At 49.3% G+C, this 15,282-nt stretch overlaps 1 protein-coding gene across 3 annotated transcripts in view; it reads right to left on the bottom strand.

The window, feature by feature from the left end:
- Positions 1 to 47: 47 nt before the first annotated feature.
- The window catches only part of MTCL3 (MTCL family member 3), a 55,168-nt gene continuing 39,933 nt past the window's right edge, over positions 48 to 15,282 (bottom strand). The window contains exons 6-9 of one of the 3 annotated variants that reach the window (XM_077902626.1): positions 10,989 to 12,158; positions 8,768 to 9,074; positions 441 to 1,021; positions 48 to 177 (exon numbers count right to left, since the gene is read on the bottom strand). In XM_077902626.1, coding sequence (XP_077758752.1) covers positions 8,964 to 9,074; positions 10,989 to 12,158 — 1,281 coding nt within the window. In that variant the 3' untranslated portion in view covers positions 48 to 177; positions 441 to 1,021; positions 8,768 to 8,963. Of the gene's footprint in view, positions 178 to 440; positions 1,022 to 8,767; positions 9,075 to 10,988; positions 12,162 to 15,282 lie in introns of all 3 variants that reach the window. The other 2 variants (XM_077902628.1, XM_077902625.1) reach the window with 2 other exon arrangements.

A 15,282-nucleotide genomic window follows, 5' to 3' on the forward strand; every position in this document is an offset into this window, starting at 1 on the left:
CCACTTAAACATTTACGCCGCCAGATAGGAAACTGACCCAAATCAGTGCTCTGCGTGTCGGAGAAAATCTGGAAGAATCATGCGTATCTGGTGCCACCCAAATCCCACTTCAAGGCAGCACTCCTTGATGAGGGCACGAATAAAGTAATGCTTAGCATAAAGCACACGTAGCAGCACCTGTTGGTGTCCAGAAACAAAAAGGAACATCCTAAAAAAAGAACTTGAAAAGGTCTCTATGCAGGATAATCTTAGGCCAAAGGCCAAAACGTTTTGGGAAAGGTGAAAGAGGAGCGGTGAGCGCACGGATGTCACAGCAGGTGTTACTAGATTCAGAGAATTTTCCAGCCCGAAGGAAATCCTCTAGCCAACCCTCTCATTTTACAGCCGAGGAAAGAGGCCCTGATGCTACGTCAACTGCTCAAGGTCACAGAGCCACTTACCAGCCACGCTGGGAACAGAATCCCCGTCTTCTCATTCTTAGTGGAGCGCCGTGAAGTTTAAAATTCCAAGAAGTTCAAGGGAAGGGAACACAGCACTGGGATAAGGATCTGGGGCATGAGAGGTTGACTTCTGGCCTTGTCAACTTCTAAATTCAGTTTCCTCCTAAGTCCACATGAGGGAGAGGACACTCTGCCTCCCAAGGGTAACACAGGAATCAAAGAGCAGAGGTTTTATCCTGATGACCGCCTTTCTAGAGAGGCCTGGGTCCTGAGATCATCTACATCTTGGGTCCAAATGCAAAGACGAAAGGATTTTAATTTAGTGGTTGAAGAAAATCTGGGGATAAACCCTCCAACTTTGCCTCAAGCCGGCCAGCGCACATTTAATTTATAGTTTTCGTAGGAATGGTGAACTCGAAGCACTGCAAAGCAGTCATTTATTTAATTTAGGTTATGACAACTCCGGCTCCGTATGAGGCTGGGTGGCTTCTGACTTCTGGCTTGTAGGAGTTTCTTTCTGTCCCTTTTCTTTTACTCTTCAAACATATTTACCAGGTGAGAGAGTATTGTATTTCTATTTCCTTTGGCAAAGAAATGGACAAAATTAGAAAAACGGTGACTGAAAAACGGAACTCATCCTTAGGCATGTTAAAATTTAGAGGAGCGCCTGGGGGGCTCAGCGGTGGAGCGTCTGCCTTTGGCTCAGGGCGTGATCCTGGGGTTCTGGGATCGAGTTCCACATCGGGCTCCAGGCAGGGAGCCTGCTTCTCCCTCTGCCTGTGTCTCTGGGTCTCTCATGAATAAATAAAATCTTCAAAAGAATAAAAATAATAAAATTTAGAGCCTATTAAGGATGACCTATTAAAACAAATCCTTCTTTTTAGAATAATGGATGCCTTCTGGAATTTTCTTTTTCTTTTCTTTTTTTTAACATTATTTATTTATTCATTCATGAGAGACAGACAGAGAGAGAGGCAGAGACCCAGGCAGAGGGAGAAGCAGGCCCCATGCAGGGAGCCCGACATGGGACTCGATCCCGGGACTCCAGGATCACACCCTGGGCCGAAGGCAGCTGCTAAACCGTGGAGCCCCCCAGGCTGCCCCCTTTTGGAATTTTCAAAATACTTATGGCTCATTATCTCACTTGCTTAGTAGAACTCTCTTGGCTCTTAAAATTATCTTCCATTCTTCAGGAGAGGTCTTGGGCCTTCCAATCAACACTCCATTTAGCAAATATTTGTGGGCACCAACCATGCCAGGCATGCCATTGGATCCTGACCCAGAAGAAGCATAAGACAAATTCCTGTTCACAACAAGCTTGGTCAACTCTGAAGGGTCCTGATGCAACCTGTGGCACGACTGCCCACATCCTGAGTAGTCTGCTACCCCAAAATAAACTTACAGACAAATGCAAAGAGCCTCTCCTTTTAGTCCCCACAGCATTCCATCACAGGGACGATAATTAAGTGTTCACTCCCAGCCTTGCTGGGCACTGTAACCACTGAGAGAATTAACGCCCCCCCCCCCAAAAAAAAAATCACAAAAGCTGGAACTTTCCCCAAGATTTTCAAATCAGGTGATGAGGCAGGGTTTCTTAGGTTTTATAAAGTCCCACAGCTAATTCTGTCAAATTTGGTCCTGTGTTATTTTAGCCCAAGAATGACAGAGACTGGATTCTGTGCTGGCAAAGGCGACAGGATTTTGATTCTTACAACAATCTGTTTCGGGTTATAAAGACTTCGAGAGTCACACACAGAGTATCATCCATGGAAGTCACATATTTAGACTGTTGTGTTTCAGCGAGTGTGGGATCTTCCCGGTACTGGATGTTTTCCCCGTAGAATCATGGGGTGCTGGCTCTCGCTTCTGTGCCGAGGGCTGGTGGCATGTCATGGGGCTTATGTACGGGCCCTTCCAGATGACAGAAATATTCAAAAGAAACAGCCCTAAACTCACTGTTCTTTTTAAGTACTGCTTAAAACCATCCGACATTTTAAGAGTCGGGGCCAGTTAAAATCAGAGATAGATTTTGCTTACCGTTCTCAGATTAGTTTTTAGCATCTCAGTATATTATTTCCAGATTCCTGACTTGGGAGGTTTTGACAATGATGGCAACAAAACCTAAATAATAAAGGGAGTGACCGGTGGAGGGCCACCTCTTGATCCAGAAAAGGGCCTTGGGAATGCTGGTCCACCACACGAGGCCCCCCGCCCCCCCCCCCCCCCCACCGCCCGAGTCATTTCTCCCTGGGAGAAAGTTCTAGCAGGAAAGCAGGGCCCAGTGTGGAGAGAGGCCATTTACCTGGTACCACTTGCAGACCCAGCAAGGGGTCCCTACTCACCCTCCTCACCCACCTTCCTCGGGAGTGTCCCATCCACCTGTCTCTGCTACCAGAAATGGTAGGTTTATCATCGGGAGGGTTACGTGCAGTTTGTAGCTGCTTGATGAAATTTCACTGACAGAACAGAGGAAGCAGCTCCTAGTCCCTCCTTGGTAGGCAGCACACAGAAAGGACAGGAAGGGACCGACAAATACAGGTAGGCTTTGACGGGAGCTTGGGAAAAGAGTCTGGTTCATGGGATGTGGGGTGGGCGAGGCAGGGGAGATGGGAATGGGAGACCGTCTGGGCGGGCGCCAGCTGCGTAGGTGGGAGCCTAGGGGCAGAGCAACGTGGCACCGTGACATGGGAAGACGGCGGGGAAGGATCGCAGGAGGAGGGCACACACAGGCAGGCCCCAAGCCGCAGTTCAGGGCGGCCCTGTGAACAGGGTGATCAGAGCACCCTGCAGAGCCAGCCAGACCCAGGGCCCGGACCAGGGTGTCTCGGTAAGTCCACCAGACGAAAACACTATCCCAGCGGCTGCCCTCCGCCCTGACACCACGGCCTCGGGCGATGCTGCTGCCACTGGAGGGTCTTGCCCAGGAAGGGCCCCGCGACTTCGTTCATTCTTTTCTATTTTGAGTCGACCTGGCTTTTCTGAATCCATCCACTTTCTACAAATATCAGGACTTCAAACGAATAGCTACTGATGAACAAGTGACAGCCCCTCTGAAGTGAGGATTGGGACCAGAAACATGGGTTCCTTCTCCTGAGGAGCTTTTGCACTCGAGATTTCGGACATCCAAGGCTGGGGGATCCTTCCTTCCTGTCAACTACCTCCTTTGGCTGCTCTGCTGTGGCTTTTTTCACTATATGGAGGCTAAGCAGTCAGAATAAGGCCAAGACCCTCCACGCGACAGCCTTTGTGCCTCAGTAGAAATAAATGCATCCCCCCACCCCCGGAAAGATGCTCAGATTCCTAAGAGACGCTTAAAATCCAGAATAAATTAATGTTGCTGACCTGTCATGTTACATTCCCCTCTGAAGCTCTAAATGACTGGCTTCGGCTGACACACAGGCTGTTCTATTATTTAAAAAGTTGAGCTATTTTATCTGCCCAGGAGTTAACGATACGGAGGAAGCGACGCGGATTGTGCAAAGGTTGCACATATTCGTGAAAAAGAAGGAAGAGAATTATAAACTAGAGGCTGAACTGAGTTTTCTGACTCGAAGAAATCATAGACTCCATAAGGTGTCTTTCCAAAAGAGGCTCTTAAAGTCTCTTCCCTAATTAAGCCATTTGAGGCCAGCGCGCAAACTGATGAGCTCCTCTCTGCCCCTCACGCCCTCTTCATTTGCAAACACATAGGTGAAGGCAGGTACTTTAAAAATTTTTTAAAGTTTTTTTTTTTTAATGTTTTATTTATTTGAGAGAGAGAGAGAGAGAGAGAGAGGCAGAGACACAGGCAGAGGGAGAAGCAGGCTCCATGCAGGGAGCCCGACATGGGACTCGATCCTGGGTCTCCAGGATTACACCCCAGGCTGTAAGCAGTACCAAACCACTGTGCCACCAGGGCTTTCCAAGTTTTTTTTTTTTTTTAAGATTTTATTTATCTATTTGAGAGAGAGTGAGAGAGCAAGCAAAGTGGGGGGGGAGGGGCAGAGGAAGAGGGAGAAGCAGACTCCATGCTGAGCGGAGAGCCGACACCAGGCTCGGTCCCAGGACCCCTGGCAGCCGCTTAACCAACTGGGCCACCCCGGCGCCCCGAAGGCTGGTACTGTAGACATGGCTTTAAAGAACAGACTTGCTGACTTTCATGGCACCGTATGTTGGACCACCTCAGAAAGGAACAGGTGCTATTTGCCAGCCGTCAATGACGGTCACTTACGAGTCTTGCCTGTGACCATAGATGCATGAGCAACTCCACTCAGACACCCTCAGCAGAAACTATGGAAAACCTTTTTTCACTTTCTGATATCACCCACCCCCACTTTTTCTTCAATCCTTGCATTCGGTTGGACCATCTGACCCAAAGCATGACCCCCTCCCTGCCAACCCGACGAAAGGGGACAGGAGTCCTGCAGGAATATAACTGCAAACAGAGCAGGAATATCTGGAGCTGGGGCTTAGCTACCAAACCGACATTCCAAACCTCACTGGCAGCTGATTCAATAACCGTGCCCCCCTCTGCCACCCAGACTGAGTGAGGGCTGCAGAACGCAGGCCAATACACATTCCAGGCTCAGCACTCAATTTTCCTTTGTTTTGGGAGCTTGAGTCAGTTATGCTTAAAAATAACCAGCTAATTTCCCCCCCCTTAAATCCAGGCCAAATTACCAAAGACACTCCTTCCTATGCCCAGGAATGTGCACGCAAGGGGCTTTTCTACAATAAGGCTTGCTTGTTTGAATTCATCTCCAGTGTCGTGTTTAAATAGCACAGCGTCAAAGGTACAAATAGGGGAAAACACCTGTCTTAGTGACCGGGGGGGCTTTGTGCTCTCGGTGCACAAAGCAGCCTGGGTGTTCCCCTTTTAGAACTAGCTTGGTACAACACAGAGCAAGTAGTGGGGTCAGAGGGCAGGGGAAGGAGACACAGGGGAGCCTCCCTCTGAGGTCCTGGGCACCATCTCTGTTGACTTCTGCTCCCACATCCATAGCCTGTGACGTAAGGGAGGGATGTACCGCAGAGCCAGGTGCCCATGGAGCAGCCTGAAGTCCCAGGGAGAAGGCAGCAAGGGACAGGTTTGCTCCGTCCACCTCCCGAACACTGGCCCCCGCACACAGAGGCGGGCCTGACTTCCCTGATTCGGGGCGCACCTCTCACTGCACCTGACAGGGTGGTAGAGGCACAGAGCAGACACCAGGCCATGCGGTAGGGAGGGCATGAGAGTCCCCTTGGGATCCAACTACCTGGTAAGTTGCTTCAGGAGATTCAGAGAAGCTGCCAGAGTGACCCCAATTCCCCCAGAATCTGTGAGCCGTGGCTAAGTCGGTCCTGTTTCCCCTCCTTAGTTTCTCACCAGGGTTCCGTGTACGGAGAACCTGGGGGACGTTCAAGGGTCTCACGAATTGTTCCATAAAGCCCACGCCTTAGAAGTTCTTCGATACGATTAAGGTCCCGGCCGCCAGCATAGCTTTAACCCCTCACAAGAGATCTAAGGATGAGGCTGGTGTTTGGTGAGCCCAGACCTCCCGTGGTCAGCCTCTCCTCCCTTATTCAGGCCATAAGCTGTTGTCGAGGGATACGGATACGCAGCAGCCCTCTATGTAGGTATGTATGTTACTCATTCATTCATTCATCCATTCATTCATTGTATAGTCCATCCCAAGAATGTCTTGGGATTTTACTGTTTGCTTAGGGAAATCCAATATGCTGTCAGGTGTCCAATAAGAAGAAATCACAACCATGAGCCTTTCTGTTTGTTCTTACGCTGCAGTAAGAGCGCCTGTTAGAGTTACCTATTTACGTGTCCGTCCGGGTCAGTCAACCAATGGAAAGTGCTAGGAGAGTAAAAACGGAATTTCATTTTGCCACCACTTTACGGTGATTGTTAGACACACAACGGGTCCCTGTGTGTATTTCTGTCACAGTCTCACGTTTCTCGTACATGCTCTCTCATCTCGATTGGGACAGCAGAGCCAGCTGGAGGATATTCCTCCATCATTCCTGGAGGATCTGTGGCGCACCACGTGGGAAGCTTTGTAGCGTAGATAACTGTATACAAATTTGTCAGGTTGTCAGGGTGTGTGTGTGGGGGGGTGGGTCTTCTTGAGGCTCTAATTGAGTGTATGCACGTGCCTACATGTCCACTCTGAGAGTCATCTCCACGACCCCGCACATACGCACTATTCATCTTGGTCCTCCTTTCTGTCATGCATCATTCCCCCTTGGCTTCTCTGCTTTTGCTGGTTTCTAGAACCTACGTTAGTGAAAGGACAGTTTTCTAACACTGCACTCCTGTGGAATTAGAACTGCTTTGGCATTAGAGGCAAAGGCCAAATACCAAAGATTGGAAATGCTCTAGAGAGGATGTGGACATGCCCTGAGTGGCTGAGACTGCAACCTTCCTGGAAGGCTGCACATGCGTATTCTACACAACTCCTAAGAAATGGTTCTTGGGAGTTCAAGAAAAGACAAATGCCTGGATTCAAGAATTCAGTGTCAATTGCTAAGATAGGGCTCAATTCTTGAACCATCCCAGGAGTTCTGATGTGCAGCTGGGATTGAAAACTCATGAGCTGGATATTTAGTTCTTAATTCTTCCCATGATAAAAAAAAAGTTAAAATTCTGAAACCTGTTTCTTAATGCCACACAGAGTAGTGAGTATCCACGATACTTCTGAAGTGAACAAGGGCACTGCACACCATGCTTCCTCAGAGGGACGATATTAGTAATTTGGGTGGGACAAGGATTTGAGATTTTTCAGTCTTTAGTTCTCTTCCTGCCATCAGAGCTTTCCGGTCATCGTGGCCACCTACAACACCTCATAAACCACCAAATAGTCCGTAAGGAGCTGAGAAGCATTGCTCAGGTGAGTGTATGTGGCTTCAAAGGCAAAAAACACTTCAGATAAATTTCGGCCATCGAGCATTTTCTTTCAGTTGTTACCAAAACGGTCCCTCTGCGGTGGCAGTCTGGGGATCGATCAAGGATCGAAGAGATGGACTTTGAATTTTAAAGTGGTTGCTCTCCCTGACATGCGTGTTTTTTTTTTTTTTAAAGTAAACAGGGTAATCACTAATTAAATACAACATTTACATTATTTCATTTTTTTTATCATAAAGTTCTATCTAGCCTGTTGACTCTCTAAGATGAAGAGCCAGAAGGACAGTGACAGATTTCAACTGTTGGTTAGCTCCCCACTCCTGCTCTCTCCTCCCTCTGGAACAAAACTACAGAAAAACCCAAAAGAAAAATGCAAATAACAACATGGAGACTAAGAGCAGTTATTTCAAACTGAATTCTCAACTACTTGTGAGGCGCTTATTTTCTTTTTTTAGAAATTAATACTCAAAGGGAAATGGAGATCCTGGGGGATGAAGATTCACGAGAGTGTTACCAGAACCAACTTTTGTGATAGAGCGAAGGTTTTCCACATATCATTCTTGATGCTGAGGTGCAAGATACCTCACTTTACCACAGATTTTCATATCCACCAGCCAAACTGCGAGCATTTCTGAGTACTGGTATTCAGTACTGGTGTTTCTGAATCCTGGTGGCAGTGATGCATTCCCGCTTTCCATTGGGTAAATTGTCAACAAGATGGACAGACAGGACATTTTGGGTACATGGAGCTTATCTGGGTCACTTTAGGGATGAGGAGAAAGGGAGACGCTCAGGTTCACCAAAGTCAGTTTCTATTTGGAGAGCACCTCCCACTGGAGCTCTGCGACTGGCTTTGAATCCCAATGTAATGAAATTCTAGAGAATGACTATTTTTTCCCTACTCTACTCCCTGCTCTGGAAGCAGTTCTGTGTGATAACTGACTTTAGAGGACAGAAGTCCAGGCAACCAATCTGATCAGCAACCAATGTTCGAGTATAATAGGAAAATGCAGAAATGGTCGTTTCGCTTAGAGCTGGTCAAATGCAGCAGGGGGGATAGAATCATTTTCTCCATGAACTACGGCTTAATCTATCTCATGCTTCCAAACACATCTTTTTAGACAAGATGCCATCAGCATCACAACAAATTGCTGACTTTCCGTGATGGTCACATTTCATTTATTCCCCATAATTTTTTGCTGATATTTAACCAGATATCAAAACTGTCTTGTTAGTCCAATGCGCCTAGCAAAGATACTTTATAAATCTATCTGTGCATATTTTGAAATGTGACCAACTTGTGAACGTCAGCTTTTCAACTATCGAGAAATAACTGAAATATTTAATCAACTTTTACAGTTATAATTATTTAGCAAGAAGAGTACAGATGAAGATGTAAAAGACAGAAGCAAAAATTAAAATGATTGATATAAAAAAATCACAGTTACTTCCTTACCTGAAATATTGTAATGCGTGGGCTTCTTATTGAATTTGGTAGTGGTAAGATGTGTCTTTTTAAAGAAATAAGCAGTCTTCAGTGTTTTTATAGCATTGGTTACTACAGAAATTATACTTCTTTTACTTCTTGTCTTGAAGGGTGAACAAAATAAACAAACTGAAAATACTACAATGAATGGTAAATGATGAGAGACTTACAGTACAAAAAACAGTGTAAAAAGGAAGACAAGTTTAAATATTGTTGTGTAAGAAAGTGATGAAAATAATACAAGAATGAGAATAAGTAAAATGATAGGCTGGAACATCTGGGAAGGTAAATGCAAAGACAAAGAGAAGAGTTAATTAATAATAATTTTTTAACACTTTCATTTATATAAACTAATCTAAGCATTCATTCAATTTAAGATGAAGAAGAACCCTCCCCTAAGCCCATATTTACAAAATCTGAAACCTATTATTACGCACAGTGCTTTCTCTCACTCTGATCCCCGCCCCCCTCCCGGTCCCCATGGTATAACTGGAAACCCACATGCTCAAAGTATTCAAAAATCTGCTGCAAGGAAGCTAAAAACCAACTACTCGACATAATTAGAGAAGAAAATAAGCTTTAACGTTTCAAGATTCAACAAGTTTCATCATAAAACTTTTTCTCCCCCCATAGCGAAGCAGGGCAACATGCAAGGTTTAAACTAAGCGACGGGGCTGCGAGTTTTCTGGTTGTGGCTAACAGGCAGTTAATTCATGTCATGCTTCTGCGTGTAGACTGATTTTTAAATTTAAATCTGTCACGTGTCTTAAAAGCCATGCATGCTGGTGTACTTCCGTGTGTTCTCCAACGGACACGGGACAGGAGGCTTGCCAGAGAGGTAGCGCCGCCTGTTAACGTTCGACAAAGCCTGTCTTAGGTGGTTAATTCTGACAAAACGCATGGCTGCTTGGCCCCCATACCTGGCTAGAGCAGCTCAGTCCAACTCATCAGCTGTGCCTCGACCAATTAGGATGAAGGAAAAACGCTGGTTTTCCCCGTGGGGGGGATAGTCATGGCTATTTCTCTGAGTCAGGGTCGCTTCAACTTAAAGTCTGACAGTCCTTCCCCCATCCTGGCAGTGACTGATTGATTGATTGATTTAAATCTAGAAATAATGATCCTGTTACTACTTCCACTTGCGGTCAAGGGCTGGCTTCCCTTCGTCATGGCTATTTCTCGGAGTCAGGGTCGCTTCAACTTAAAGTCTGACACTCCTTCCCCCGTCCTGAGATTCTCCCCTAGAGGGCTGGCAGTGACTGACTGACTGATTGATTGATTGATTGATTGACTTTTAAAATCTAGAGATAATTATCCTGCTACTTCCCCCAGCGGTCAAGGGCTGGCTTCCCTCCGTGCCTTTCCGGGAGGGCTCCACACCCTGTCTCATCCCTCTTTACCGCTGGGTGTGGACCTGTGTCAGTGGTTAGACAATAATCTTGGAGATTTGGTCGTTTAAAAACAAAACAAAACAAAACAAAACAAAACAAAACAAAACAAACAAAACAAAACTCCCAAACCCAAAGCACGCTATTTTGAGCTCAACTACAAGCCTGGCTCAACACCTGCAGATGGGCAGCTAGGGAGGCCCGTGCGCGGCCTAGGAGCACGCGCAGAGGAACGCCCGCCGGGCCGACACGTATGCACGGTTCTTAAAACTCCTCTACTCCGGTGCGAGTGTGGACGTGAGTGTGGACGTGCCGTGTAAGCAGCCGGCTGGGCCGCGCCGAGCTTGGGATTGCAGCGGGGGGGGGGCGAAGTGTGCGGCGGGGCGGGGCTTCGGGGCGGGGGCGGGGCTTCGGGGCGGGGGCGGGGCCTCGGGGGACGCGCAGGCAGGTGCGCGCGGCTGAGGGGGCGGGGCGGGGCCTCGGGGCCGGGGGCGGGGCCTCGGGGCCGGGAGGGGGGCGCGCAGGCAGGTGCGCGCGGAGGGGGCGGGGCGGGGCCTCGGGGCCGGAGAGGGGACGTGCGCAGCAGAGGGGGCGGGGCGGGGCGGGGCCTCAGGCCGGGGGCGGGGCCGAGCGGGGGGGGGGGGACGCGCAGGCAGGCGCGCGCGGCGGAGGGGGCGGGGAGGGGCGTGGCCTCGGGGCGGTGCACTGCGGAGGGGGCGTGGCCCGGGCGGTAAGCCCCGCCCTCGGGCTCCGCGGCCCCGCCCCGCCCCACCCCGCCGCCGGGCGCGCCGCAGGCCGAGCTGTACCTGACTCACGGATATGGGCTCCTCGGCGCCGCGCTCGTCCGCCGCCTTGGGCACCTCGAGGCGGTCGATGAAGGTCTGCAGCTCCTTGCGGAAGGCTTTCATCTGCGCGTTGATGCGGTAGAGCAGCTCGTGCTCGCGGATGCGGCTGCCGTCGTCCTCCTCGTCCATCAGCCCGAACAGGTCCCCGTTGGCCACGTAGATGCGCGCCTCGGTGATGATGGTGCTCGTGTCGGCGATGAGCCGGTCGATGGTCTTGCCCAGGCGCTCGGCCTCGGAGCGGATGTCCTTGAGGTGCTGGCGGTCGGAGAAGCCCTTGGGCCAGGCGGGCGCGGCGTAGAGGGAGCGCGTGGGCGTCAGGCAGCGCATGTTGCGCACCTCCTCCGAGTCGCTCTCGCCGCCGATGGGCCCCTCGCGCTTGCGGTGCGGCGGCCGCGAGTCGTCGTCGCTCTCCTTCTTGCCCGCGTCGCTCTCGGCGTCGCTGTCGCGCGGGCTGCCGCGGATGCCCAGGTGCGAGGCCAGGTCGTAGCGCTGCATGTTGGACATGAGCACGCGGTTCTCGTACTGCAGCTGCATGACCTTGCCGCTGAGCTCGTTGATCTGCAGCCGCGCGGCCTTGAGCTCCTCCTGCAGCGCCTCGCTCTTGGCGCTGTCGTGGTGGCGCGCGCTGTCGTGGCCGCCCGACTTGTACTTGTACTTGGCGAGCTCGGCGGTGATGCGCTGGTTCTGCTCCTCCAGGTCGGCCACGTTGCGCCGCAGCAGCTCCGTCTCGTCCTCCACCAGCTGCAGGTGCTGCCGCAGCTCCGACAGGGACTCGCTCTGCTCGCGCATCAGCGGGTTGGCCGAGCCGCCGAAGTCGTCGCCGCGCAGGTCGTCCAGCTCGGCCTTGAGGCCTCGGTTCTCCACCTCCAGCTCCACGATCTTGCGGCCCAGGATGTTGGCCTCCTCCTCCACCAGCCGCAGGCGCAGCTTGAGCTCGGCCTCCCTGGTGCTCGGAGGGCCCCCCGCCTCGCCCTTGGGCAGGGGGCTGTCCAGGTCCCCGTAGAACGACCTGTACTTCTGGAGCTCGTGTTCGAACCTGTCCTTCTCCTTGTCGATCTTGGCCATTTTCTTTCTCATCAGAGCGGCCTCTTCCTTCACGAACTGCAGCTGGCACTTGAGGTCTTCGTTGTCCTCCTCATGTGGGAAACGGGGCGGGGGAGAGGGGGGAGACAACAGGAGATCATTTCTATGGAGATCCAGAAAACAGAAAAAGTACGCCTGCAAAAGTGATGACTTTTTCTTGTGTTTTTTTTTTCTTTTTAAAAAAAAACATTTTATCTACTCATGAGAGACACAGAGAGAGAGAGAGAGGCAGAGACACAGGCAGAGGGAGAAGCAGGCTCCATGCAGGGAGCCCAACGTGGGACTCGATCCCGGGACTCCAGGATCAGGCCCTGGGCTGCAGGCAGGCGCTAAACCACTGAGCCACCAGGGCTGCCTGCTTTTTCTTGTGATTAAGCTTTAATGAGACACACAGAAGTAGGTGCTGTTTATTTTCTTTCTTTCTTTCTACAGATTTTTATTCATGAGAGATGGAGAAGCAGGCTCCATGCAGGGAGCCCGACGTGGGACTCGATCCTGGGACTCCAGGATCACACCCCAGGCTGAAGACAGGCACTAAACCACTGAGCCATCCAGGGATCCTCAGGTGCTGTTTATTTTCTACAAAGCGCTTAAGTTATTTGGCAGATAAAACATTAGGACAAGGTCACATCCCAGCAACACAAGGAGAAAGAAACATCCTGAGAGAAACACTATGGTCGTCACCGTCCAGAGATTATCATAGGTTGTAACTGAGCACAACTGTGGGGCTGTCACTTCAACAATGTGCGTTTTTCAGGTTTCGTTTCTTGCGTGATTTGAATGCCTCTGATCGTAATGTGAAACCTATTCCCTGGAGGACGCACGTGCTTACTACCATTGATGGAGCACCAACTTTTGGCCGAATTCTGTAAACTTCTTTATACACAGGACCTACTTTACTTTTAGAGTAGACTTAATAATAGATATTAATAAAGATGTCCCATAACTAGTAAGGGGCAAAAGACAAAGGTACAATCTGAATGCATTCCTGTCTGACTCTAAGGCCCATGATGGCTCTGCAAGAGCAAAGAAAGTCCTCTCTTCTCCGTCTTTATTCAGGGCAGGATTGCTTACTTGAAGGCCTTACTTAAAGCAAGGAAAACTTAACCCTGGAATGGCCCCATCCAAGGAGAAACCGGCAAGCATTTTCACCCAGATCATTTTAAAAATAAGGTATATTCCCATCAGTCTGAAATGAATAAAGTTGCTTCTGCCTAAATGGAAGACGGAGTAGATCCTATAGGAGCTCTTCTTACAATTCTTTGGACAACCACAAACCCTAATCACTGACTAAGCTGAGGAGTGATTAGAAGTTTTCCAAAAATTGGAAATCAACCTGCTGAGAGCTAATACCAAAGTACCTTATTATGCCCAAGGACACATTTCCTGAGGACAATTTCCCCAAATTCTAAGTATGTATGTAGGGTCGATTGTGTAACTTCTGTGAATTTTGTTTTCCTGATTTCTAAATGTTTTTTTAAAAGATTTTCTTTATTTGAGAGAGAGAGAGAGAGAGAGAGCAGTGGCGGAAAGGGCAGAGGGAGAGGGAGAAGCAGACTCTCCACTGAGCAGGGAGCCCTATGTGGCTGGATCTCAGCACCCTGAGATCATGACCTGAGCCAAAGGCAAACACTGAACCTGCTGAACCACTCGGGTGCCCTGGATCATTTTTAAAATGGAAATAAAAATGCCTTCCTTGCCCAGCGATGAGTCCATTGTGTTTGAGATGAGTTGTGGTAAAGCAGCAGCACCCACTGGTGAGGCAGGTGAGAATAATACGCTTCTGCTAGAGATGCTCATTAGAGATGGCCCAAAGCCTTTGGGATGGAAGAGATGGAGAGCAGCGCCCAGGTCTCCTGTCCTCCCATCTGCTAATGAGAATGAGGATGGAAGGGCTGAGAGCCGTGGAGCGCACGGAGCCTGACCGTCACATTCTTTATGTCATCACACCCTGACATGAACTTGGTAGAGCGCAGGTTAGTAAGGGACAGAGCACATCTTTATCCAGACTGGGTTCAAAACTCTTATTCTTTCCACTGTACATGTTGCCTCTGGAAAAGCAGCACAAGAGAAGGAAAGTAGGACAATGGGATAAAATACAAGACAATGGATGTATTGGCTTGTATACTTTCCTCTAGAAGGGGTTTAGGAGAAAGGATAGAGGCACGGAGAGAAGTGTTGAGAGACTCTCGAGAGCACAGTGAGAGAGAAGGATGAGAATGTATGTCCCAGGAAGATTTGACATGAAAATCCACTTCACAAGGGGACACGCCGCTCTACAAGAGACTCTGTGTTGGGCCCTCACACAAATTCAGTGGGTATGAAGCCCAGGACACATAGCAATGTTTAATATCATATCAGCAGAAGAATCACAGATAACCCTAATGTTTCCACCTTATGTGTCTTGATGGAGGGCGCTGCTAATAACAGGAGTAGGGGATGAACAGAGAGGAGGAGGTGTGAAGAAGGTGGGTTGAACCAAGAGTCTTAAAATGCTATCTTTGAGGCGTGTCAGTGGAGGGATATCTAGTGGAAACATCCATCAACAGGCAAGTGGAATCTCAGGCCCGAGATTACATCTAGGGCCCTGCAGAGAGTTTGGGTCCAAAGGCGCGGACGTAAGAGTGAGGTGTGTAGAGGGGACGGCTGAAGCTGTGGCAGGGGTTTTGAGCAAGCGAAAAGAAGAAGAAAATGAAGAGAGACACATAAGCCATGGTGAAAGGTTTGGCAGGGGGGCAGAAGAGTCAAATATCGTGCAGGAATTAGAGACCATGTTTGCCTACAAAGGTGATCAGAAATAAGCACATCCAATATTTCCCTAGGCCAGGCTTTGCTAGGAAGTAAGAGTGGAGGAGACTGGGAAGTTAGGTTGGGCTACATGCATGGGACAACTCCTTGCCTGCACGAGGAGATCTTTATTTGCAAATTAAAAAAAAAATGGGAGTGAAATGCTGCAGTTTCGATCTAACTCAAATAGCTCTGGATGTGATCTAACTCATGGACTGGAGCAGAATCACACTTCACCAGGTATGGTAAGCGAGTATGAAAGAGAAGGCTCCCTGATTTGTGTACATGTGCGCTCTCCTGCCTCAAAGGAATAGAAACATAAACGTCATTTTAAGATCTGGACCTACACTATTTGGAAGGAAGTCCCTATGAGGGAGGGAGAATG

Source organism: Canis aureus, chromosome 1 (genome assembly GCF_053574225.1).
Source record: "Canis aureus isolate CA01 chromosome 1, VMU_Caureus_v.1.0, whole genome shotgun sequence".
Taxonomy (NCBI): Eukaryota; Metazoa; Chordata; class Mammalia; order Carnivora; family Canidae; genus Canis; species Canis aureus.